The 24,708-nt window shown below is 46.2% G+C and overlaps 8 protein-coding genes across 8 annotated transcripts; 4 read left to right on the forward strand and 4 right to left on the reverse strand.

Annotated features, from left to right (window-relative positions):
• Positions 1 to 191: 191 nt before the first annotated feature.
• Positions 192 to 2,526, reverse strand: F4817DRAFT_104997 (putative allantoate permease). The gene is made up of 11 exons (XM_049297387.1): positions 2,255 to 2,526; positions 2,187 to 2,195; positions 2,049 to 2,130; positions 1,772 to 1,995; positions 1,363 to 1,696; positions 1,115 to 1,305; positions 1,002 to 1,064; positions 789 to 936; positions 618 to 733; positions 468 to 558; positions 192 to 412 (listed from the first exon to the last, which is right to left on the reverse strand). The coding sequence occupies exons 1-11, from the start codon at positions 2,364 to 2,366 to the stop codon at positions 283 to 285; spliced, it is 1,500 nt and encodes a 499-aa protein (XP_049159036.1). The 5' UTR covers positions 2,367 to 2,526; the 3' UTR covers positions 192 to 282.
• On the reverse strand, positions 2,455 to 3,630 carry F4817DRAFT_104962 (uncharacterized protein). Its single transcript, XM_049297386.1, has one exon. It carries the CDS (start codon positions 3,345 to 3,347, stop codon positions 2,733 to 2,735), a length of 615 nt encoding a protein of 204 aa, XP_049159037.1. The 5' UTR covers positions 3,348 to 3,630; the 3' UTR covers positions 2,455 to 2,732.
• Positions 3,631 to 4,615: 985 nt separating this feature from the next.
• On the forward strand, positions 4,616 to 5,784 carry F4817DRAFT_337180 (alpha/beta-hydrolase). Its single transcript, XM_049303256.1, has one exon. It carries the CDS (start codon positions 4,678 to 4,680, stop codon positions 5,644 to 5,646), a length of 969 nt encoding a protein of 322 aa, XP_049159038.1. The 5' UTR covers positions 4,616 to 4,677; the 3' UTR covers positions 5,647 to 5,784.
• A 719-nt stretch (positions 5,785 to 6,503) lies between these two features.
• On the forward strand, positions 6,504 to 8,612 carry F4817DRAFT_315783 (ankyrin; the record flags this gene model as incomplete). Its single annotated transcript, XM_049300587.1, has 1 exon — positions 6,504 to 8,612. The coding sequence occupies one exon, from the start codon at positions 6,504 to 6,506 to the stop codon at positions 8,610 to 8,612; it is 2,109 nt and encodes a 702-aa protein (XP_049159039.1).
• A 528-nt stretch (positions 8,613 to 9,140) lies between these two features.
• F4817DRAFT_337183 (Retinoic acid induced 16-like protein-domain-containing protein) lies at positions 9,141 to 12,965 on the reverse strand. Its single transcript, XM_049303257.1, has 4 exons — positions 12,741 to 12,965; positions 12,527 to 12,640; positions 11,522 to 12,459; positions 9,141 to 11,471 (listed from the first exon to the last, which is right to left on the reverse strand). The coding sequence occupies exons 1-4, from the start codon at positions 12,747 to 12,749 to the stop codon at positions 9,647 to 9,649; spliced, it is 2,886 nt and encodes a 961-aa protein (XP_049159040.1). The 5' UTR covers positions 12,750 to 12,965; the 3' UTR covers positions 9,141 to 9,646.
• Positions 12,966 to 13,801: 836 nt separating this feature from the next.
• Positions 13,802 to 16,579, forward strand: F4817DRAFT_105153 (alpha/beta-hydrolase). The gene is made up of 3 exons (XM_049297389.1): positions 13,802 to 14,705; positions 14,757 to 15,006; positions 15,058 to 16,579. Exons 1-3 carry the CDS (start codon positions 14,041 to 14,043, stop codon positions 15,913 to 15,915), a joined length of 1,773 nt encoding a protein of 590 aa, XP_049159041.1. The 5' UTR covers positions 13,802 to 14,040; the 3' UTR covers positions 15,916 to 16,579.
• F4817DRAFT_105135 (uncharacterized protein) lies at positions 16,206 to 17,536 on the reverse strand. Its single transcript, XM_049297388.1, has 3 exons — positions 16,768 to 17,536; positions 16,633 to 16,709; positions 16,206 to 16,580 (listed from the first exon to the last, which is right to left on the reverse strand). The coding sequence occupies exons 1-3, from the start codon at positions 17,057 to 17,059 to the stop codon at positions 16,527 to 16,529; spliced, it is 423 nt and encodes a 140-aa protein (XP_049159042.1). The 5' UTR covers positions 17,060 to 17,536; the 3' UTR covers positions 16,206 to 16,526.
• A 2,784-nt stretch (positions 17,537 to 20,320) lies between these two features.
• Positions 20,321 to 22,856, forward strand: F4817DRAFT_105157 (uncharacterized protein). The gene is made up of 3 exons (XM_049297390.1): positions 20,321 to 20,518; positions 20,571 to 20,996; positions 21,060 to 22,856. The coding sequence occupies exons 1-3, from the start codon at positions 20,481 to 20,483 to the stop codon at positions 22,777 to 22,779; spliced, it is 2,184 nt and encodes a 727-aa protein (XP_049159043.1). The 5' UTR covers positions 20,321 to 20,480; the 3' UTR covers positions 22,780 to 22,856.
• Positions 22,857 to 24,708: the final 1,852 nt, after the last annotated feature.

The raw sequence follows: 24,708 nt of genomic DNA on the forward strand, positions 1-24,708 counted from the left end.
ATGTAGGTGCTGTAATTATAGTGCGAGTGCCAAGTCGGACGAATTTTCATCCGCTTTTTTGTTTTGTCGGTTGCGCACTAATATGCCACCGTAGTAGATAGGAACGGCCTAAGATCATAGATAACCGCCCGGAATTCTTCCAATGTATAAAAATACTGGTCACTTGGGCCCTACTTATATCACATTACTGCTTGCCACCTGTGCTTTCTATTAACCGATAGCCTTTCACTGGGTTAAAGAGATTCCCAGGGAACACCCGGTCAATCTATTCTACCATTGTGCTTAAGCGACCGTTGGAAGGGTCTTTGGTGTTTTGGGTCTATCTCCAATGTCCAGCTCAGGGTCTACAGGTTCAGGGCTTTGTGATTTTGAACCCACGATCAGAGTTGCGTGAAACTCTTCTCGCTGTGGCCTAATTTAAGAGTTAGCAAAACCCCCCTGTTTTAGGTATATGAAAGATATCGTACAGCAGATATTTAAAATCGACATATCGCAGAACACAGGTCATTATGATGACTAAAATCCACAGGGCAATAGATGATTGCCAACCATATTTGTCTGGTCTACGTTAGTATTATCTCTAGGTAGTTTAATAAGATCAACCCTCGGGGACTTACAATAAGGGGCCTGAACAGCGGGCCAAACTAGGACTTGGCTCCACGCTGAGACTGCATAATATGTTGCGATAGCAATTCCAACAACCAGTGTCCTGGCCTCCGGATCTTGCGGCAATCTACGAGGCTTTAGTTGTCGTCCCAATCAATAGTCTAGGTAGGAAGTGAACTCACAGATCAGACAGCCAAGCCATGATTAGAGGCGCAGTCCCCAGTGCTAAATACGAGATAAAGTAACTTGCGTAGGCGGTAGCTAATGGTGTTGTGTCTGGATGGGAAGTCCATATGCTCATAGCAATACATGGGACAAGGCCGATAACAGCTACATTATGAGGTACATATTAGTTTCAGTGGAATCGCACGTTCAAATCCTTGGGATCTACTCACCCTGTGCTACAATCAAAGTCCATCGTGTCCTCAAGAGATCAGATAAAATAGCCCAAATCCAGACTAGATATATAATTAGCTTCGCTAAAAAGGGGTAAGAAATGTGTATATACCAAAGACGACGTTTATAGCACCACCACCAATCGGAATGGCATTAACTTGAGATGTAGACCAGACAGGTGTACCATCAGGATTTTTCAAGCTTTTCAGGAACAGATTAAAGTAGGCGTATCCCCACGGCGCCAGCACCGTCGCGATGTATAAGACTGGGATAAAGTAGGTCACCCAGTTAAAAAGAGTGCGCCTATATCAAATTAGAGCTGCTTGGTGTATTTTAAGGGTGTCAGAGATGGTTACGTACTTTGCACCCGCCCAAGTCATTTTCTTTGGTTCGGCTCGTCCGTGACGTTCCAAGCGTTCCATTGCAAGTTTGGCATGCTCCTTTTTAAACCAAAATGCCCTAGGATTGACTCGGTTTGGCAGATCTGGCAACAAAAAGAAACCTAGGACGCCCACAACCACGGTCATTATTCCGTTTATGATGAATAGCCAACGCCATCCGGCTAGGCCGTTCGCATCACGAAGAGTATCGATGATGGCAACTTGCAATGCCCCAGACATCATAGAGCCTATTGCTTGGCAGGAATGGTAGAATCCCATCCTCTTAGCGAGTTCTGAAGGCGTATACCAATGCACTATATGCGCGTTAAGGTAAGTATCTCTAGGCGTGCAGTAAGGATGAGGGAAAAAGAACAAAGGAAAAAGCTCACTAAATAATGTCATCATTCCAGGCCAAGCCGAACTCTCGCAAAGTCCGAGGAAGACACGAAGGATGTAAACTTGTTTCGCATTATGAACCAGAGCAATGAGACCTGTTATAACACCCCAACATATCTCCAATCCAGACAACCAGTAACTTGGCCGTACGTATGTCAGGATAATTTGAGATGGGATCAGCATTATACAATATGCGACACTGAAATAAGTAGTGAAGCTGCGCCAAGTTAGCTGGCTCGATCAACTTTACGTAGACGACTACTAACTTACTAGTTAAGCTCATTGCCGTTTAGTTCAAGGTCTTCTTTCATCCCTGAAACATAAGCGTTGCTAATGTTTTGCTGGTCGAGATCTTTAAATCATCAGACATCTTGCTACTCTATTATGAATTACTAGTTCGAGGCTTACATTTGATAACTGGAGCAGAATTATATGTTAGCCAATCTATATGTCATATAGAGAATCTAGTTACCAACCTTGGGACACGCATCCGAAAGTCATAAGGAAGATGTCTAGTCTTCGAACGAGATCGCGCTCCTCTGGCGTCCGCTCATGGCGCTGCGCAAATGCTAATCGATTAACATTCATATTGTATAGCCCTTAAACTTAGACATGATTTATAGAAGGAAGAAACCGAATCACCTTGCTCGACTTGGGAATCTCCTCACTGATATAGCTGTGTCTTATCTTCGGCTAACCCCGCTCATGATTGTTATGACCGGGGGGTGGTTCATGATCTAGCTACCTTAGGTACTTATCTGATATCTAGCTTAACATAGTGCGCCCTAAATCAAGAAGAGATATTATCTACCGAGTTGTAAGACTGTCTCGCAGGGTCCCTTGACAAAAGGGGTCGGGTAGATGATTCCTTTTCAGAACATTTTGAAATTTACTCCTCATCAAGCTTGATGCTTCCCGTCAATCGTCGAAACTCCGACAAGTCTATAAAATGGACTATCCACAAGCGTATCTACATTCCGCCAATACTGGTTGTATCAAAAGCGGGGCGCTTCCATTCTTCAAAGTGTACGAGCAGATATCATTTTCATCGCATCCGCCCTCCAAGTCTTCTTCGGGTTGGAGGCGGATATGTCCCGACAACAACTTGTAAAAATCGCTCCCATACGCGTGCAGATGGTACGCGAGCGAAAAAGAGTAATCCATGTAATAGCCGGGCTGAATCTCATTAATCGTTATATTCCAGTTAGGCGTTGTCGCGCCGGACGTCGGAGCGGAGCAGGTGTCCTTAGTATGTCCATACGGCGTTCTGTCGTCGAATTTCCAATGCACTGAACACTGCGCGGTGCTGTTGCTGAAAACAACATAACCACCTCCCGAGGCGTGTGGTGCAGGTCCCGCCGGTATTCTGCTAGGATTTGAGATGGTGATATTTAGACTCGTGGCATTGGTACCGTATGGGCCGACACGGGGGCTACGGTACTGAAATGAGGAGATTTCCCAAGGCTTTAGAGGGTACCACGGAGGTAAAGGAGGATCTTCCGAAAGTGCAAGATGGGACTGACACAGGAGGCCAGAAAGGGTGATGGATAACGGATTGGGGAGCTTCATTTCTTCGTGTCACTCGCTAGTTGCGATATCCAGAGATTTTCTCTTCAGGGTCGTACCAAACGTTGAGTAATGCTCAAGGGGAGAAACCTATCTATGAAGGAAAGTTATGTTAAAAGAGCTCGCAAATATATATTCGCCTTTAATTCGTGATGATGAATTACACCAGTAATATGTGTAGGTAACGTTAAAGTACAACGTAGTAACAGCATGTTCGAGGCTTTCTTGTCCATCCGAAATCATAGATAATTGATTTATATAGAACTCGTGTTAGCTATGACTTATGCCGGCTAAATAACAAAATGTTCGGGTATGCACCGACATCAACATCTCACTACGATGGGATGATATAATTGGATAATCTTACCGTTTACGAGAATATAGATTCTTTTTACGCAGCTGAATAATTCCCCTTGGCTGTTATATAAATCCCGACTTTTCTTGAGCTAATGCCGAGTATCGAGGTTACGTTACTATTGAAGGTCTGTATCACTCTGAAGTCTTTGGATACTGACTTTATTCAATAAATTACCAAAGGTTGTGGCACTGGTTGGATAAGCCTTGGCAGTACTGGTAGATAAAATTGCAAAACATAAAGACTTGGTTAAAATTCAGTATTCTCCTAAAGTACAGACAAAATAAAGTTATCAGCCCGTACTAATATCTGTTTTACAAGCCGTGGTATAATAGGTATTATTTACAAAATATCACCTGCGTGCATATATTTGGTATCTCAATCAATGTGAGGAACATCATTGGCTGGACGTTACTATTGTGGATCCCCATGCAAACAAACCCCTTTTTAGAAACCCCTTTTTACAAACACTTCTTGTTCAATTGTTTGAGACGATGATAGCTCAGCCGCATTACAAACCTTATGTAAACCACAACCGGAAGTTAATAATCACTATACCAAAGTTGCATCGTATAGAAACTGTGCATTAGTCATGATATCAAGCCGTTGCTGCTGGAATTATGTTATCATAGCCGGGCTTACATACGCCAAGCTCGGTATACCGGACTTTTCCGGAATTCAAAGAACACCGAGCTAATAATATCCGCTGTCCGAAACAACATGGCTTTGGTATTATTCATCATTTCACTCTTTTCCAAAAGTTAACAAATGCAACATATTGTTACTAGAATAGCTTAGTGAACGGGTGTAGAATATTAAGTCCATTGTTAAAACCGGCCATGTACTATCTAAGTTGTGTATATAACAAGCCTAGATGGCAACTAGAAATCGAGTTGAACAGCATCAAACAAGATACAGAAACATTAAATCAAAAACACTTAACTACTAGAAGTTTATTAAACAAACCATCCATTCAAAATGCGATCTCACGAACACCGTCTTATTGGGGCAGCTAAGAACATTCCCGTCAACCCTCAAACTCCTGTCTTTTCGTTCAGCCCTATCGTTCTGCCCTTCTCAGACCGACCCCTTGACTTGGACTTGAAAGTTACAGCCCCTGCAACTGGCGATGCTCTTCCAATAATCCTGCTCTCTCACGGCCAAGGCCGAAGCAACAACCTTAACTCCTTGGAGGGCTACACCCCTCTTGCTGAATTCTGGGCTGCACATGGGTTTGTAGTGATTCAGCCTACTCACTTATCCTCTCTATCAGTCACTGTTGAGGCACCCCCCAAAGGCAACGAGTACTATTGGAAAGACCGTGCCCAGGACCTAGTCAGAATTCTCGACGAGATTGACACTATTGAGGCAGCTGTCCCTGGACTAAAGGGGCGGTTGGATAAGACCAAGGTCGCCGTCGCGGGACACTCCCTTGGGGCATGGACAGCAAGTCTGGTTTTAGGCGCCAAGAACATCGACTCACACGACGGGACCCCCTTTGAGAAGTTCGAGAAACGCATCAAGGCCGGGGTATTACTTGCCGGCACGGGAGCCGCGGGCGAGGACCTTTCAGATACAGGGCGTCTCATGGTTCCCTTCTACGGGCCTGACTTCAGCGAGATGAAGACGCCAGCTCTTGTTGTATGTGGAGACCAAGACGTGAGCCCGCAAATAACAACTCGCGGTGCCGATTGGCATGCAGACAGCTATTACCTCTCTCCAGGTCCCAAAGACCTTTTGTGGCTCAAGGGGGGAAAGCACGGGCTTGGGGGTATAAGTGGTTGGGATTCAGGGGAGACGCAGGACGAGAGTCCCCAACTCCTGGCGGCAGTTCAGAGATTGACATTGGCATATCTGAGAAGTGCACTCTACGGGGATAACTCTTGGGACAAGGCCCGTGATGCATTGAAGCAGCTTGGTGAGCTGGGTACAGTTGAGAGTAAATGATGAGTAAAGATAAGTCGGCTCGGTTTTAACGAGTTGGTTCTAAGAACTGTCGATTCTGTACCTAGGTATCTAGGTAATCTGCAGGACTCACATCTTCATTACTACAATTGTATAGAAATCTAAGCTATCTCCTCTCTATATTAACGGCCTTTCATATCATTATAATAATGCTTTCAAGGTCTTTAATATATTTGTGTGTATTGAGTATTTTATGCTTGCTGTGCTGGGCATCTAGGCAAATAAATTGAAAGTGAATTCCTGGACTCAATGTACTGTATTTGTAAAGGCTCTCGGATAGGTCTCCCTTCCTTAGATATACGAGATGCCCCTTAGAGTGTCATTTGCGTCTTTCTTGTAAGTAGCCTCTATCTAGGCCTTGAACTCGGCGTCACTGGATTAGGTAGTCACGGACTTATTGTAGTGGTCTAGACAGTCCCACGTAATAAGTAATAGAATAATTGTCCGTGATTCATACGATCACTCGAAATACAACCTGAATCATCTTAGAAATCTAGTAGTTTATGTTCACGCATGTTTGCAACCATCCACATCTCGTGCAATTCCAAACACCTCTGACTCAGGTATTTATTCGATGTAAGTACCTATGTTTCTTGTGGTCTATGCATAATAGTAAAATAGTCACACCGTGAGAATATATAAACTCACCCATTCTGTGGTCACTTACAAAAGCTTTCACACAAAACAAAATCGCACACTTTCTTTTACTTATTTGCCTTATATCAGTTCGTATCTACTCCAACCAGTTCCAAATCCTTGTTTTATCCAAAGACGCTTCACGAACCCCTGCTCTCTTCTGCCGGTTCAGTTGCCGTCAACAACTAAATCCATCTACCAACATGGCGAAGCTCACAGATCTCCCTACAGAGTTACTACAAATGATTGCAACTGCAAGAGATGACCGCACTTCCTGGGAAATACTAGACGAGAAGGACCTAGCTAGACTATCCGTAGTCAATCGACAGCTATATAAAGCAATAAATCGCATCTTCTTCTCCTATGGTATTCGTACCGGAAGCAACCCCGCCTCTTATGCGGCACGACGTGGAAATCTTCATATTTTGAAGGCCATGGTCACATTCCGTACCGAGCCTAAATCTTGGCATAACATATTACTAGAAGCCTGTGCATACGATCACCTCAATATTGTTACCTGGATACTAGACCGCGGTACCAAACTAGAAGACCGCGGTATTACACTGGATGGCGAATCAGCAGGCGACATATTCAATTCGTGGCAGAGAGCCTATAGGGACTCGTGGATGGATAATGAGGATTGGTGGATGGATAAACTTCCCGCTCTTCAGAAAGGATGCGTCGCGTTGAAGGTTGCATTCGACAAAAGAAACCAGGATATGGTCTTACTCTTATTATCACATGGTGCCAGTCCTTTCTTCGTCACAAAAGAAGGCAAATCCATATCAGCCTTACATGAGGCCGCGCGTGCCAATATGGTCCAAGTTGTAGAGTATCTTATACAAAAAGCAGGGCTATCTGTTGATCTACCTGATTATCGCGGATTTACTCCCCTGCGTTACGCAGTGAAATATTCACAGAATCAGGACCAGGACACCGGGATGCTAAAGAAGCTGATAGAGCTTGGGGCCAATGTCGACAGTGAAGCTGGTGGTGAGCTCCCACTTACGTCGGCACTGTCGAGGGCAAAGTATAAGCATGCATCTATGTTGCTTGATGCTGGGTCGAAAGTTGTACCAGACCAGCCATGCCCAAGAGCCAGGTTCCCTATCCATGCCCTGATATACGGCTCGAAAGGGGTTAGATACAAGTGTCCGAGGCAGATTGCTATACTCCACAGGATTGTCGACGCTGGTGCCAATCTACAAAAGAAATACATGTGGGGCCATACACCATTGAGGGAGGCATTGTTAAACGGAAGCGAGAGTCTATTGTCGCATCTCCTACGTATACTTGGCGAGGAGAAACCACATCCGAATGATCTTCTGGACGTATTGGTATGGGCTTATGAGCGCGTACACCATTTTCCCAAGAAGGTGGAAGTTGTACTGAAATGGGGTGCCAGAATGGACACCACTTTAAGCAACGGGAAGACATTCCTCTACTGGGCCATCCGTAACAACAGTATCAAAACCTACTTCTTAGACAAGCTCTTAACCAAAGCGACCGATGCTATGCTTGACCGCGGTTACCTCGACGACCTTCTGGTAGAACTCACCAGCCCTGCGAGCGGGGCGATCAATTCATATTCTTTCTTACAGGTTCTCGGCGAGCATGGCGCTAGACTCAAAAGCCCCGATCACCTATATAATGTCTCCTTATATGTCATAAACACTTCTTGGGAGGTGCAGGACTGGTTAATTGCAGGGTTCGACATTTTACCGGCCGAGCAACTGCATCACCTACTTATACGTGCTATGGAAATAGCCTATAAACTACTCCCTTACGATTTACTCGACCGTATTGAGCCTAAGATTTCGGAGCTGGACCCTAAGTGGTTACATGAAGCTGCTAAATATAGCTACTTCGGAATTATCACTAGGCTCTTAAAGTACGCTAAGAGTTCCGATTTAAATGTTGTGCTAAATTCAACTACAGTGTTGGGAAAGTTAATATTCCGCGTCGACAGTTACGAATGTGCTCTTGAGGTAATGGAACACGGCGCTGACCCACTCTTGCCTACCAATCATCCAGTCTGTAATGGCGGGAAATTTCCACGGCGATATGAAATATTTCCGGGAGCATCAGCTTTCGAGATAGGATTACATGAAGGTATCCCCCTCGAAGTGATCCAGAAGATGTGGCAGAAGATTGCTCCCGAGGCCCGACCTGACCCGAGACTATTTATCCCATGTGTCTACGATGGAGGAGATAAAGAAGACTGTCACTCTGAAGTGGTAGCGTGGTTGGAACAAGTCGGTGTGAAGGATAATGGGGCAACTCAAGATGAGGGGGTGGCCCAGGAGGCTTGATAGGCATGGAAGATGCAGTGAGGGGCGCCTGGTGGCTATAGGTGTAGTATATCTGCTAATACCTCTGAGCAGAAAGGAATTGGGCCGGTACCAGAGACGCGAAGTTACCATACCGATTTACATAGAAGTAAAAGTTTGGCAAGCAAATTCTATGGGCTTCTAAAAAGACATGTGCATGTTATACTCCTTTGTCCGGAATGATTACATTATTATTGAAAGGACTGAAATACAATGGGTTGGGAAACATGTCTTTTTCTAAAATGTGAAATCATATTGGAACCCTAGTAACTCTAAACGTTTTCTATTGTATCATCTTGGATTTGAAGTGATCCGAGTCCAGAAGATTGAGTTTGGTCCCCATCGAATAGGGGGCATTATAACTCTGGCTTATTTTATCTATCGATACGAAGCAGACAATGGTATCTTCGATCACCTCAACTAAGACATTGTCTTTTTTCCTCTTTCATTACGATTGATTTTCTATAACACCCTATAATTATAGGCTTTGTTCAATAGTGCATTAATTATATACCTTTTGATGACTGGTTATTAGGGTCTATCTCCCTAGGCGATGACACTGACTGTACGATAGGTACAAGAGTGGAAACAGCGGCTGATAGAATAAGGTACACAAATAAAAGACTTTATGCTCGACACTGACTGTACGAATAGACACGATTTCGAATTATCTATACGCAACGGCGGAACAACATAATTGTATTTATAGCACGTTTCCCTTCTCAAACGAGAGAGCTGGACAGAATATGTGGTATCTAGCGTAGAAGTAACGAAGACTGCTCAACAAGGCCACGTAACGAAACCTAGACTCTTTCTCCTCTTCTCAAACTCTTATGCGCATCGTAAACCCGCGACATGCGAGCGTCGCTCTACTCTCCCCCAAGCCGTCTAATCCCCGCCAAGACGTAGCCTCCGGCGCCAATAAAATGTCGTATTCCCTCGTGCTGGGAAAAGGAGGCCAAGAAAATCGCCATCATCCGTAATAGTCGTGCGCATCATCGATTTACTAGTTGCACTTAGGCAAATCTAACCTCGTTGAACAGACTTGCCCGGACCTGAACCAGGCTCGCCAATTCCAATAAGAACTGTTGGTAGATAATAACGTTGGTGAGAATGTGTGAGACCGAAACTGTCTTGACTTCGGGCGGTGTCTCGGGCGGTGTTGGGGCAATAGATTGGTCCGCAACATCACTCTCATCTTTACTATCCTGGTCCTCTGTAGTATCTGCTTTTCCTTCGTTGTCACCTTCTTGTTCCTCCTCGACATCTGCTGTGGCATTGGCGCTCTTTAGTTTAAAGTCTAATAGAATCGGTTCGATCTTCTGCGCTGGTAAGCTTACTTGTCGGGCAAGTATCCCTTGATCGACTGCTGCAAATGCAGCAGCTTCGCTGACTATCGGACTATCGTTACCAGAATGCTGACTTCCAGGCGAGAGCGATCGTGCCAGTCCGCTTCTGGACGGATTATCATAGTTTAGAGGAAATTCTTTCGGTGGAGGTTGTATCGACTTGGGAGTTGGTGATGTAACCCCTTGTCCTCCTGATGTTCCTGATCCCGTACTCGAGCTTCGAATTGTTTCCTTTCGCCCACGTGGGCTACCTGACCGGCTGGGGCTTCCAAATTCAGACAATATCCTCTGCGCAAACCCTTCAAGTGCACTAGGCCGCTGTGGGGATGCCGCGCGGGATCCATCCTGACTTGTCTGATCTGGTATAGAAGCTCCCGTGGTAGAGGTTGGCCGAAAATTCTGATTTGGTATAACGGTATCAGCCGTTTGGAAGGCTTCACGGCGTTGCTGCAAGAGTTCCTCGAATCGCGGCACCGAACCTCGGAAGTAATCAACTTGGTCAGCAAGCGCCTCTAGAACAGTGAGAATACGTGGCAAGGCCGATGACTGCCACACCGGCCAACGACGGCACTTTTCAATATCTTTTAACTTCTCGGTATCGGCAAATGAAGGGGATTCGGGGTCTAAGGGGAGAGATGTAGATTCATCAGTATCTCCATCGTATGAATATCTTCTTGGATGTCGCATAAGCCATCCCTCGACAGATATATACCCGCATACGGCTAAATCAAGTATAGTCTCCGTGGCTGATAGGTTCATCTCGACGGGATTAATGAAAAAGGAGTCCAGAATGTCCAGGATGCTATTCCACAGAGGATCTTCTGCGCTCAGCGTGTGTCGCGGGACATCTCCAGGTGCTCCAGGCAAGGAATCCGGAATTATTGGTAACTTGGGGTTGTTTGTGGGAAGGTTCGGGGTAACCAGTTTGAGAGAACATGGGTGACCTTCTACACGCGACATACTATCTTTCAGGATGTTCTCGTATATCTCATTGAAATTGTCTTGGCCCCCAACAGACCCGGCTAGAGTAGTGAGAAACTCGACTTCTTGTTCATGAGCACCCACAGTTCTACGAGAAGTATTGGTATCGATACCTTCTGTGTGAAGAAGAGTCGTAGTCGCGTATCGGTGATGCCGCTTAAGGATCGCCGCCACGAGCTGAAGCGTAACACACACGGTCTGCTGATTCCGAGACTTCAGGCATGAGCGAATTAAATCAACTAGATTAAATAGTAGGGGTGTATAGCTAGGTTCAACTTTAGTAGCCATCATAGTGGCGAGGTCCATGGACTTTCGCTTTCGCGCAGCGCTAACCGACGGCTCGGCATCGGGCGGCGCGGCCGACTTCGCATCTGGGAGAGCTAGCAAGTAGTGAAGGACGAGGTTGATCATATCGGGATGATCTAAAGCTTCTAGTATGTGTCGAAGATAAGTTAAGACGGCCACTGACGAGCCTCCATCTACATCTGAAGACTCCAAGAGGGAAGGGTACCTTTTCGAAAAGTTAGATCAGAGATAGCAAAGGTTTATATTAGAACTTACAGTAGTTGTTGTAGGAAAATGACTTGAAAATGCTCGAGGAGAGTTGATTTCACTTCCACCGATCGACAGTGGTTGAGAACATCCTGCCAGAATAGCAGATGGGAAAGGAACGTCTCTAAATGCAGCTGAAAGTCTGGGCTGCAAGAACTAACAATCTCAAAGGTTGATGTGGGATGTTGATAATCGGACAAAGCAAGAACTGGAGGGAGGTTCTCCGGGGGATGGTCGATAACAAGCTTCCGACTCAGTTGACTATATAACGCGCCAAGTCCAGTAGCCATCAGGGTCGACAAGTCACTCTCTACGATCCACTGTTCCAGGGCAACAGAGGAAGAAGCGGCCTCGATGATGTATAACAGACCAGTCCGAGCGAAGTCACCAATTTTCCCTTCATGATGTATATAGTCCATCAATAGATAGAAAAGCGGAAAATCCTGCTTCTGAATCTTTCCGGCAAACTTCTCCCTCTGGTCCTTGGTCTTCTCGTCATTCGCATGGCTCTCGGGGTGGGATTTGAACCAAGCAGGGAGGATACCGGGATCAAGGCGGATCTTAGTGGTGATATTAAACGCCAATTCAACAACCTTGACTTCGGTGTCGGGACCTAATCGAATACTGTTGATACCCGTTATACGAACCAGGAGATTTGTTAAGCTCGCGGAAAATGCATCACTTTCGACGAAGGCTTCCTCCTCACTTTCGATGAGAGTAGCAAAAAATAGGACAGCCTCTTTAATAATCCACTCATTGTATGATGATGTCGCTATCTTGGCGATCGGAACGTAGATCTGCTTGGTAGCGGAGAAGGATACACAAGGATGAGGTAACGGGCGTCGGGATTCGTCGGCGAGTATATTGGTGAGCCCCTGGAGGCGGAGTTCAATGTTCTCGGCGGCATCTTCGTCTTGGGCGATATTTGGGCAGTTTCGCCATATTTGCTGGTGAAGGAATTAGTTTACCGAGGATTGCCGAGGGATAGAACATGAAAGAGGTTGCTAGGCTCACTAAGAGTTGGCCGTATTCCTTCTCGAAGCGTTGTCGACGTCTTATGGGATCTCGTGCGGCATCCTTGCTCGAACTCCCCGAGGACAAGCGGGTGTTTGCTATGAGGCGCGACCACTGAAGCTAGAATTAGTAATTCTCGGTCGCGAAAAGTAGGAATAGTTTATGAAATAAATATCTTGAATAACTAGTTTAGATGGGGAGGGGAGTGACTGACAAAGTCCATAGCGTCTTGAGAGGCATTTCTCTCAATTCTCAAAATACGTGTTGAGAAAAGTTGCAGTTGCAATTATCAGCATTGAGGCATTGAATCTTAAGCAGTTTCTAACGGTTAATCTACTGTGGTAGTCGCATAAATCACCCTCCAAATCCGGTGCCCAAGATGTTTCTTGATGATTAGGCAAACCGGGGTAATCCTTGTATTACTGGATTAATTAGGTCCATATTGGGTTACGCAATGGCTGGAGTGAGGCTTGATCTTTTGTGGCTTCACTCTACTACCATTAATTAAATTTGTGTAACACCAGAAACAAGGCTAATTTTGGTACCTGGGCACTCAAGCTACTTAATCTTAGGTACCTGTAACTCTATACACCTCGGTAAGAAGTCCCCACCATTACTTGCCTTAGACTGAATTTTTATGTACAATTCCACTTTTCCTCTTTTCATCACTTTGCACATACATAGTTGTAGGTAGTTGTATACCTATCCATCCGAGTCACTTCGAGTCAACATCGTTCCAATCCTGTATTAGAATCTCTTATCTCATCCTTAATTACACTCTATCCCACTAATGAGAACCCTTTATTATCGGCGGCTAGTCGCATTACGCATATGCATGGAGCCCTAAATCCCAAGATGCTATAGGGGATTATAGCTCGAGGAGCTGTCAAAGTAGTAGAATCTAGACACCTAGAGCTCTCTACCGAGTTGCAATGAGACATCTCCCGATAGCTTCCGGGGACCACTCGCATGGCAAGCATGCAAGGTTACCTGCATAAGCTCGAATCTTCATTCTATCTGAAGCTCGTGGTTCGTCTGTTGTTCTACCGGACCAGCCTCGATGGTACCACTGCCATCACCCCTGAAATAATGATTGGGGCTGAGCGATTATCACCTAGCGAATCACCACTCGGAACTCTTATGATTCATGGTCGGTATTCTATAAACGGCAAGGCATACCCGCCGAGAAGTACACCAACTTTGATAGCCTCCATTGGCCTGGAGCAATTCGGAACGGGTGTTATAGGTTTAGACTCATTGCCGTGACACACATTTAACAAAATACGATGGCCTCTTGTCATTTCTTATTCATTTGTTCAACTTTTCGGATCGAGTTGTTACTCATTTCCTTAGTTTTGTGTTTTGTATTTCGTATTTCAGCCCGTACCTATGATAGTCTTCAAGATCTGTCCGATACCTCTCCTCGACCAGCTCTCTTATTGGTCCATTGGCAGCATAGGATACTTTCTACGCACATATACAAAAAAAAATTAGAAGTCTAAAAGTGAGTCACTATGGGGTTCTTCAGTCGATCCAAGAAGAAACCAACTCTGGAGAGCTCGCCATCCAAGGTTGACCAGTTCGTACCACCAAATCCATCTCAGTCACAAGTGCCACCACAACAATGGCATCCTAACGACAACCCATATACTACTCCATCACCAAGACAGCCTGCTGGCTATCTGGCACCTCCGCAGCCATTGCCGCCGCCCCCTGGTTGGAGTAATACGCTACCTTCCGGACCAACTCCTCCCCCTCAGTACCAAAGTCAACAGCCGTATCTCCCCATCGTTGTAAACCAACACTACTACTTAAGCCCTTCGGCGAGATGGCATTCCTATGGCACGCAGATGCTTAACCAAAGTGCTGCGATGTACGACCAAATATCTAGCAGCTTCAACGATGTGATGACATTGATTGACCGGGATAAGTACATTGGGAATGAGAATGATCTATTCACGTATCAATCTCATCCGGTGCCTCCGCCTTCAGCAGAGGTACGTCAACATGCCGTCGTACATAAGGGGCCCGCGAAGAAGGGGAAGAAAGGAGCCCCAAAGGAAGTCTCCAAGGGGCAAGCGAATGCAATAACGTCGTCACTCGCTTCTCGGGGCTATTTCGCCAAGGTGGAATTATATGCAAACTCAAAGCTATCGTCGAATTTAACTCCCCTCCGCCTGTATGTGATGCAATCCAATCCCTATATCGTACCAGCACTAATATTCAACAGCCATATACCAACATATCCTCTAGTATGCCTAGCAGCGCAGTACTCGGAAAGGGTGTATGAGAATCCGCGAGGGGCAGAACGAGATGCTCACGTCGATGCTGATTGGAGAACCGGAGCTAAGGCTATGCGCATCAAGTCTGTTCCGATGGATCATATGAACACTATTGTGTTCGCCATTCGAGGAACAGCGACTTTTATGGATTGGTCTGTCAATCTGAATACTGCACCAACGGCGCCTAAAGGATTCTTGGTAAGTTATGAACGCTTAGCAAGTTCAGCACGCCCTATTAACAAGTTCCAGGACGATCCAAACAACTTCTGCCATGCAGGATTCCTGTCGGTTGCTCGAAAGATGATCTCTCCGGTAGCCGCCAGGCTCCGCCATCTTTTAGAGGAGGACCCGCGACGATGTTCATATTCGCTTCTAATCACTGGCCATTCAGCTGGGGGGGCTGTCGCGTCTCTTCTTTATGCGCATATGCTTTCGACTTCCAAAGCCGCGTCATCGGAGCTTAACAGTCTAACAGGCTGTTTTAAGAGAGTGCATTGTATCACCTTCGGCACACCTCCAGTCTCGCTATTACCATTGCAGAAACCCTCTGGTTCTGAATTCAAGAAGTTCGTGTTCCTAACTTTCGTTAACGAGGGTGACCCGGTCGCGAGGGCCGATAAAGCCTACGTGAAAAGCCTTCTTGAACTTTTTGTTGCGCCAGCTCCAGTAGAAGTCAAGGAGTCCAGCAAGCATCCTCCACCGTCGAAGAGCTCATCCCCAAAGCACGGCAAGACGCATGGCACCGGTTCTAGTACGTCTCTCATTTCGAAAACGTCCAAGGTTTCGGTGAAATCTAGCCGCTCTTCACCCCGCTCGTCCTCGAAGTCAAACAAACCGAAAGCCCCAGGTCCAATATGGGACGTTCCGCCAAGTACTCTAAGTAATGCGGGACAAATTATTATCTTGAGGTCAGGAAATTCAAACTCCAAAACTAAACGAGCGAAGACCGTCGAAGAACGGCTAAGTGAGGGTGTCGTCGCACAGGTTGCGACTGACGAGCAGTTAAGGGGCCTTATCTGGGGCGATCCTGTCTGCCATGTTATGAAATTATACATCGGCCGGGTCGAGTTGCTTGCAGTTGAGGCTGTCACTGCGAGAGGATATTGAAGTCGAGGGAGGTAGGTATATTACAGTATTGGTTTCTATGACCATGGGATGACTTGATCTAATGACTTTAACGACGTATTATGATATATCTACTTTGGCGTTATGGGATGATACCATATGGGAAGCAGTTAGGCAATCGATTCATACCAAGATTTGGTGTTGAAAACGGGTTTGATTGATTATTTGTCAAATGATATGCTCATTGAAATTCGATGCACGGCGCGCTGGAAGCGTTTTGAAACTGGAATATTACGAAATGATACATAGATAATTAGATATGGAATATAGGAATAAGAGATGACAGAGGTGCTGAGAAATGATATTATGAAGAAAGAAAAAGGAGAAAAGAAGAAGAAGAAAGCAAGATGCAGAAGGCGGATAGTGTAGAGACCTAAGTCAGTATGGGTGATGATATAGAAAGAAGATAGAGACAAATCACAGTAGGAAGAGCATACTGTAACGAGCGACTGAAGTTGGATTTTCTAAATCACTAAAACCAGGCTACTAGCAATACAATTTGGCACTCTCCTCAACATTACAGCCCAACATATCTCATTCCCCCAAAATGCTGTGCACCAGTTATGCAAGTTGTATTCGAACGAAGCTGGCATTTACAAGACGCTGCCGAGGGCAAGGCAAGGGAGACCGACGTTGAGAAGGCCCTCCTGGTTAAAAGTCAGCATCAGCGAATTAGGAATTTGGGAGTAGAATTCTAACCTGTTCCATGCCAGAGTGCTGGCAGCATGCGGGGGTCTGTTTGCACTGGCTGTTCAGGAGATCGTCAAGACCAACTACTATAAAATATGTTAGTGATGAAAGATAAGTAGATTTCACTGCTAGGGATAGACTTACCAGCAGCAACGTTCAGCTTAGAGCAGCCATCGAACAGACCAACTGTTGCATCTTCCAAGCCACCTTCAAGGAGACCAGCAAGGAGACCTTCGGCAGTGTTGATTGCATCACCGGACTGGTCGACCTTGTCACAGCAGCTCAGGTCGAGGTCAGAGCCACAGGTGTCACCAGCCTGGCCGACAGTGACATCACCGGGGACGGGAGGGATACGGGTGTTGGGAGGGCCGCCGAGCTGGGGAGCTCCGAGGGCGCCGAGGGCCATGGTAAGAGCGGCAACGATGGTGAACTGCATCTTGACTGATTTGGACGTGTCGTTGAGGATTAATTAAAGATGGAGTGAAATTGCTAAACGAAACGAGCGTTGCTGATGAGAATATGTAAACGAGTGTGTGTTGTAAGAGAGTGCGTTTTTTAAATGTTTTTGATGCTGGTGATGCTGAGAGAAGAATCGAAGAGGAACTGGTCGTCGACCGGTCTTATATATTAAAATGTTGACCGCGTGTTTTCTATGTTCCAAACTCTTTCTTTTCCGCCCTTCGGCGCCATACAGCAGTCAAGCGTCAATAATTGATGCTCTCCGCCCTGTAGAGGAATGGCCTACGATGACGATCGGCGGGTTCTGAACACTCTTGAGAATGGCTTGTCTCATATCACCAGCGCTACTGCGCGCCACCAGGAGAATTGCCCGCTACATGATCTGGCATTAGACCGCAGTTGATCTCCGACCACGATGAGCCGCAACAATCCTCATCCCGTCAATAGGCTAGGTACAATTAAGAGTCAGCTAGCATATAGTAGGGAATGGTGGAAATTGACGTGCATTACCGAGGACGCTTACTTTGGCATTCTCCTATACTATTGCGAAGGCTAGGATCCTAGGTGCCTTAGGATTAATTTGAAGCCGATCAACAACTGGGAAAGGGGGAGCCTCACACCGGACCTTGAGTTCGACCTACCGTAGGCATTTTGTTTCGGAGGTTCGTCAGGCCTCCATACACGAGCCAACGGCCGACTTCCCCTGAGATGTAAAGTCTTAACTGTTATTGTTCCACAGCATAACCCTTTTGCCAGGGCCGCTTGTGAGGGATAATAGCAACTGCCCTTCCAGTCACTTAGACCTAAGATTCCTGTCCTTAAAGAACGACTACCTCTCTCTACTTCTGCCTGTTGGTTTTGTCAATTCGCTGGATACCAGGTATACATCAACTCCTATTTACTCCATTGAACTAACCTCAGAGCTTGGGCCTTATGAGTTACCATTCTCCGCGCTCATTCGAATGAGAAATTCCAATGTCTCTCATTTGCACGAACCTACACCGGCTTTTCGGCATCTACCGAGTATATACCGGATCATTCATATGCTATGAACAGTTGACGACGCATTAAAAGACTAGAGGTAGCTAGAGCAATATGCCTAAGTTAGCTGCATTTGAACATGAACTTCTCAAGAAATCTTTCAACTGTTGAGATTCTCGAAGGGATGAGCTTTACCATACAGCTCTCCCCTCCCATACATCAAGTGACGCAGAACTGCCTACATCCCACTTGTCTCCTATGCCTTCTCTAGGGTCATTATTTCCATTATATGCATAAGTACCTAACCTATCTACCAAGGTATCGGTCTATGGTAGATGGGGCACCGCAACGATGCAGTGCCGCGCACAGCCCTGAGACATAACATGTGGCTTATTCGGTACCAAACCGACGTTGTGTGTACATGTTATCACAAAGCCACAACGGCTGCTCCTGGCAGTGTCCATTGATACTCATATATTACCAATTAACCTTATCGAGGTCACCGTTTTATGACATATAACACGTCGTCTCACATCCATGCATTGTTAGCATCGAACTCCTACCACCCTCCTGAGACCCAACCATTAGAGAACGAATTATTAGACAAATTACCTACGAAATGAATACCTCCTCAGGGGAATACGAATTGATACGTGGCATTAGAAGCTGTGTCTGAGTAGTACAATTTTTATATCATCTCTCAGGCCTCCGAGTCCATCATGTCACGTCTTAATCTATTTACGAAAGCTTCGTACGTAGACGAAGAGACATTTTGAGGCGAATTGACGGCCGCTTGGGTCAACCCTGACTTTCAACTGATGGTACCTGCGCTCATACAGTCTCCTCACGAGCACACATCCAGAACATCGGGTCTCGGCCGATTAAAATGTGCCGTCAGCAACTATACGCGTGAGCCAGTCCGTCTGCCCAATGGGTTCCGGCAGATGCCTAGGCCCACGCATCCATTAGGTACTCAATCACGGCTCGGAAGTTTCTGTGTCTGAAGGACATATTCACGGTTTACAGCATCCCTTTCTCCCGTGAGCCGAACCTCTGTGTTGTTCAATTCTACAAATTCCCCTCGGACTAGGTTACCAAATAGATACCTCTCATCAATTCAAACTCTCACCCACGCAACGTGGAACGCTACTAACGTTATTGACATCCTGCCTATTAATTATATTTGCTCGTAACACCTTGTTACCTATTCCTCGTGATGATTGACCTTGTTCATCTAGGTTTACGTTCTAATATGTTCCGCTTTTTCTGTGACTTGTCGGACGGCACCGGAAGCCTGCATCTTCAGCAGCTGCAAGGCATATCAAATTACCCCCTAAGCAACTTTCTCCTCATTAGGTCTTGATCAATATATTCAACATATATGCAAGGGACAATTTTTGTATAAGTCGTGATACCTATTGACCCCGCAAGCATCGCCTACGTATCGGTTGTGGCAACAACAGTCTAAGCCGCAAGCATGATTTTATATACAGGTACCTATATATAACGTATGTGAGCTGATATCTCTAATCGTAACTCTGCATAAGTAGCGCAACGGATTTGTGCATTTAATTCGGCTCGAAATCTTGTATCAAGATGTGGTAGGGGGCTGAGGGGAGCTCGTGTTAAACAAGATCCCGTCCCCAGCACCGGTAGCCTATGCTATTTGTTCGAGAAGCTAGAGTATGCAACTCAAAAGGCCCAAGTGCAGTCAAGCAAACCATGTGCCAATCAAACTTAACCGATTCGTTTGCTTGTAGTAACCGGGACAAAGTTCCTCGGATATCTTGGAAGCAGCCAGCCGTTATATCAACAGCTAGTTAGCGGCTTCATCCCGAAGCACAACCAACGTCGCACGCCGCAAACGAGTTCTAATCTTAGTCTTTAACACTGAAGAATGGCGAATAACCTTGTACCTACTATTAGGAAACGTGCGTGTAAGACATTTTGTCGCTGAGAACTGCCCAATAGTCTAATACGAACGACATCACAGCCCTGTTATCTGCAGATTGTCTTAGAATGATAATGATTCTGGCGACGTCGTTGAGCTTTGCGCTACTATGGCAAGCAACTGCTCTCGGCCCATTCAATATAATATCGTCGGTGATCCCAGTAAAGAACCAAGTTATGAAGCATGTTCCGTCGGGATGTCGCATGGATCTAAGGTTGTCCTGGTGTATACAAACGTAGACCCACATGCCCCTTGAAAGTCATCAGCCTTCCATGTTGCCATAGAGCATCGAGCAATGTGTGTCTTCGTAAATGCAGTTATGTAATGGCAAGTTGGAACATATGTAGGTCTATAAAGAGGACATGTTCTCGAATCAGATACGCTTCTATATCCGTCTCTCTAAGATTCTCGCCTACTCAAGGCTTTTACATTCGTTTTGTTTAGTTATCATCTCGAGATCCTCACGATGTATTCATTCACTCGTTTGGCCTTCCTAGGCCTAGGGTATGCTTCTTGATGTTAAGTATTTCGTGTTATATACTAACGTATGCCTTAGAGCTTCTCTTATCAATGCTCTCCCTCAGCAGCCAGAAGCAATAACTGTTACGACCACAGTTACAGTTTGTGATAGTAGCTGTGCTTCCACTGTGACTGTGTCTGCCGGGTGTTCCGAGTCTTCAAATTTACCGTGGTACTCAACTAACACGCTGGGAACATCGTCTACGGCTGCTATTGGATCTTCGTCTTTAGCTTCCTCTTATTCTACCCTTTCTACTACCTCCGTCGATACCACTATAACTCTAACATCAAGCTCCATTGCCACTTTGAGCGAGTCGACAAGTATTCCTCGCAGCTCTCCTACTCTAACATACTCTTCGGGATTTCCTAACACCACCATTGCATCGTCATCTTTGCCCCATAGTGCCGGATCAGTCACGAGCTCAACGGCAAATACTTTGCCAGAGACGTCAAGCAGCACATGGTGAGAAAAAGCATCTAATATTAATTAATCTTGATAACAGAGTAGAACACTGACAGATTATAGCACTGATGAGTTTTCAACTGGAACAGATTCTTCCGATATAAGCACATCAGCTTCTACTCCTGGTGTAAGCACATCATACTCAGTGACAAGTAGTCACGATGTGTCCACATCAAGTACGGGAGAGATATTGCCCACTGGAACAGATTCGACCAGTCCAGCCGTGACCGTTAGCTCTACATCGGAGCCCAGCACGTTGACTGGAGCATTACCAACTTCGACATACCCGGCCGGTTCTTGGTCATCCTCACTGGACTCCACTCTCACTTCCACGACCATCGTTCCAATCCCTTGGACCGCGTCAGATACCTCGACCTCCGGTACTTCTAGCACGGTCCCCCATAGCACGAGTACTGTTAGCGAAATTATCTCTACTTCAGCTTCGTCTGGCATATCATCCTCGATCTTCAGTTCAAACTTTAGCACAGGCTCCTGGACTTGGTCTCACAGCTACACAACCTCTTCCCATTCGTCTTTGAGCACCGAGACAGGTAGTCTTCCTGGCACAACTGATACGTCCAATGGGTCAACTACGACATACTCAGTACCTACACCATCCTCGACAGCAGGATCTATCAGTGTAACAACTAGTTCTGCATACAGCTCCTCGTCTAGCACTGTTGGGACAGATACAATATCCTATTATACTCCTAGCAATTCATTCTCATGGGCGACAACCGTCGTTATAGGCTCTATTACAACCAGTTCAGAAATTTACCCTACTGTTTCCTTAAGCAGCTCAAGCCTCTACTCTAGCCCTGCCATAGGCACCTCGTCAACTGCTGCGGTAACCAGCCCTTCCCCGAATGAATCGGGCTCAATTAGCACCGCATCCTCTTCGACATCTAGAGTAACAAGTAGCTCAAATACTTGGAGTACGATGACATTTAGCTTCCCTGAATCGTCGACTGAAACCGCATCCACTGAGACAGCTTTAACTCCGAGTTCAAGCGCCCCCGTCTCCACTACTTGCCTTGAACAACCAACCTATGGAGGTGGCTACACTTATATCTGCTACACCATCCCCGCGACATCACCAACTCCAACCTACAGCACGGGGGACACAAGCGCAGTCACGGGTTCAATTGTCTCTTCAACTTCTGAGTTTCCGACAAGTGGATATCTCACCAGCTCTTCGGATGAATTTTCAAGCACGTCAAGCCAGCCAGCGCCTGTTCCCTTAAGTTCTATCTCCACCACTGGAAGTACGGACGCTACAACAGCCACCATCTCTTCGAAAGGCAGCACTGAGACATTCCCCACCATTTCTTCGGTTCCCGGCTACCCAACCAGCCTGCCACTCCCCAGCACTAGTACAGTACTCGTGACGCCTCTCCCTCCTAGTTCTACCGGCAGCACTGATGCCGCAACCGCGACCTCGTCTCTGCCTTTAAGTACGTGCATCTCTGGCGGCTACGGTGGCGGCGAGATTTGCTTCCCGATAGGAACGATGGAGCCTGGGGTCACTATTATTCCCGATGGGACGTCTTCTGCCGACGCAGTGACAGCACCGTCGTCAGTCCCTACTACTCTCGTCACCCACCCTCAGTCTACCTCCACCGTCGCAGGATACCCGACCGGAAAACCCGACAAGTATGAAAGCGACGAGGCCATTCGGGAGAGTGAAGACGAGGACAATTGGACTTGGTGGGGCGGTCGCAAGACCCGCGGTCGGCAGGGCAAAGGCGTCGAGCGTCTGCGCCGCAGCTGGCGCATGATCTAATGAATTGCCGTTCTCTCCTTATTCTCTCCTCCATCTCTGTCCCAAACTACCTACCTAACCTTTGGTAACGTAATCATAGGGGTGAGAGGGAAAAGAGAGTATCGTATAAAAAGGGGGGGAGGAGACTAAAATGCATACTTCACTTCTTGTCGCTCATTTATTTCCTTGGATCACTTTACATTTTTCGCTTCTACATACTCTAGAAAGGGGGCTGTTATTTACCATGTGGAGACGGGGAAGATGGCTTGCTTGGCTTGTCTTAATCACGAAGTCAGGGGTGGTGCAATTCGAGATCTTGCTCGCACTATGATATCGATTGAAAATAATTGATATACACTGGATTTTCTTCATATGTGCGCTGTTGAAAATGAAGAGAAGTGTACTTATTACAATGAACTACGAACTGTGAGGGTTTCCCGAGGTATTTGGAACGTACCTAACGTACCAATCGAGCATCTGACAATGGCCTATTCCTTGTTTGGGTGCCGTTCTCGGTCATTTAATTCGTAGAGTATCTTATCATCTCCTTCACTTGGCCGGGAGGGGAATACTTTACATCAGCTGCTTTACATAAGATAGTCGGAGATTGTGTTCATTCATTCCTTGCTCGCTACTCCGAGTTGAAGAGTGGTGAAGAGTTGAAGAGACCTCACATTTTGAATTTGGTGGCAGGCGATTGACCATGCAACCATGCAGTCGAAATGTGGTGTACAGTAACGTTTGAAACTCGAAAACTGCCTATGCAGCTGAGCTGTACGTTGTACTAATCGCGATGCGCGCGTGAACAAATCATGTACGAGAGTCTCTCTGTACGAGATAGATGGATGAAAACTCATCTATCTGACAACCTACGTTATACAGAACCTCGTACAATCGTAGCTGACGCGTAGAAAGTGGATATACGGATACCGACAGCCCTATTTTTCTTTTTCTTTTCAATCCCTTTGCTTTTTTTCTGTAGAAGAAACTCGCGCGTGAGAGGATTTTGCACCGGTCAGTTTCGTGTCGTGTTGGCAGAGAAGCCTTAGGTACTTCTTAGGTATGCAGGCGGAAGCCCAGCCTTCGTTAAGAGTCCCGTGTCGCTCGAAACGCCCCTGGCATATGGTCCACATTTAACCCGAACAGGATAAGCTCTTATCATGTTGTATGCATGTATTGTAAATTGCGGCTGCTCCGGAGCTCTCATTCGTAGCTGCGTGTTTGTTCTCTCTTATCGATTGGCTCCCAGCCCTGGCGATCCATCTTATTATTTCGTTGTATGGACGCGACTTCTCATCAGATTGATCAGATCATATGCACATATAATAGGTAGTGTACCTAACTTTTACTATTGCTTGCCTTTAGGTCATCTCTAAGTAGGTATTTGAGTATATATATAGGTACTTAAAAACTTACATAAATATTAAATAAGTAAGAGTTGGATCTTATATTTTGCTGAGATCTTTTTGTTTTATTCTCTTTATTCCTTCTTTTCGGCCTAGGTGGTATTTTCCCTTGTTCGGGACATCCAGAGTTGCATACAACCCAGCAACCCAGAGAAGGAGTGCGGAGACGCGAGGGAACAGGGATTTATAATTGGGTGAGCGGGATGACAGGGATTATTGAGCTCGACATTGTGTGGAGGAGTTTTTCCCTCGAAATTTGTATGAGAGCCCTGTGACTGGGTTAGAATATGGGTCTGGACCTGGTCTAGTTCAATGTTATGTCCCCATCGTGCCCCCGTCTGGATCGATCGTCACTGTCACGGAACGACTCCTCTTGGCGGAGAGCTACTGCCCTGCGCTGCCTGCGCTGCCTGCGGTAGAAGGCGAGAAGGCGAGAAGGCGTGAAGCAAGCACTGGATGTGGGAAGAAAAAGTGGCAGTGGCATCCAAGGACATGCAGTAACGAAAACGGGCTAATCAGTGTCTCCATTTCTAATGCGATGCCC

Source organism: Daldinia loculata (genome assembly GCF_022478755.1).
Source record: "Daldinia loculata strain CBS 113971 unplaced genomic scaffold F4817scaffold_24, whole genome shotgun sequence".
NCBI lineage: Eukaryota > Fungi > Ascomycota > Sordariomycetes > Xylariales > Hypoxylaceae > Daldinia > Daldinia loculata.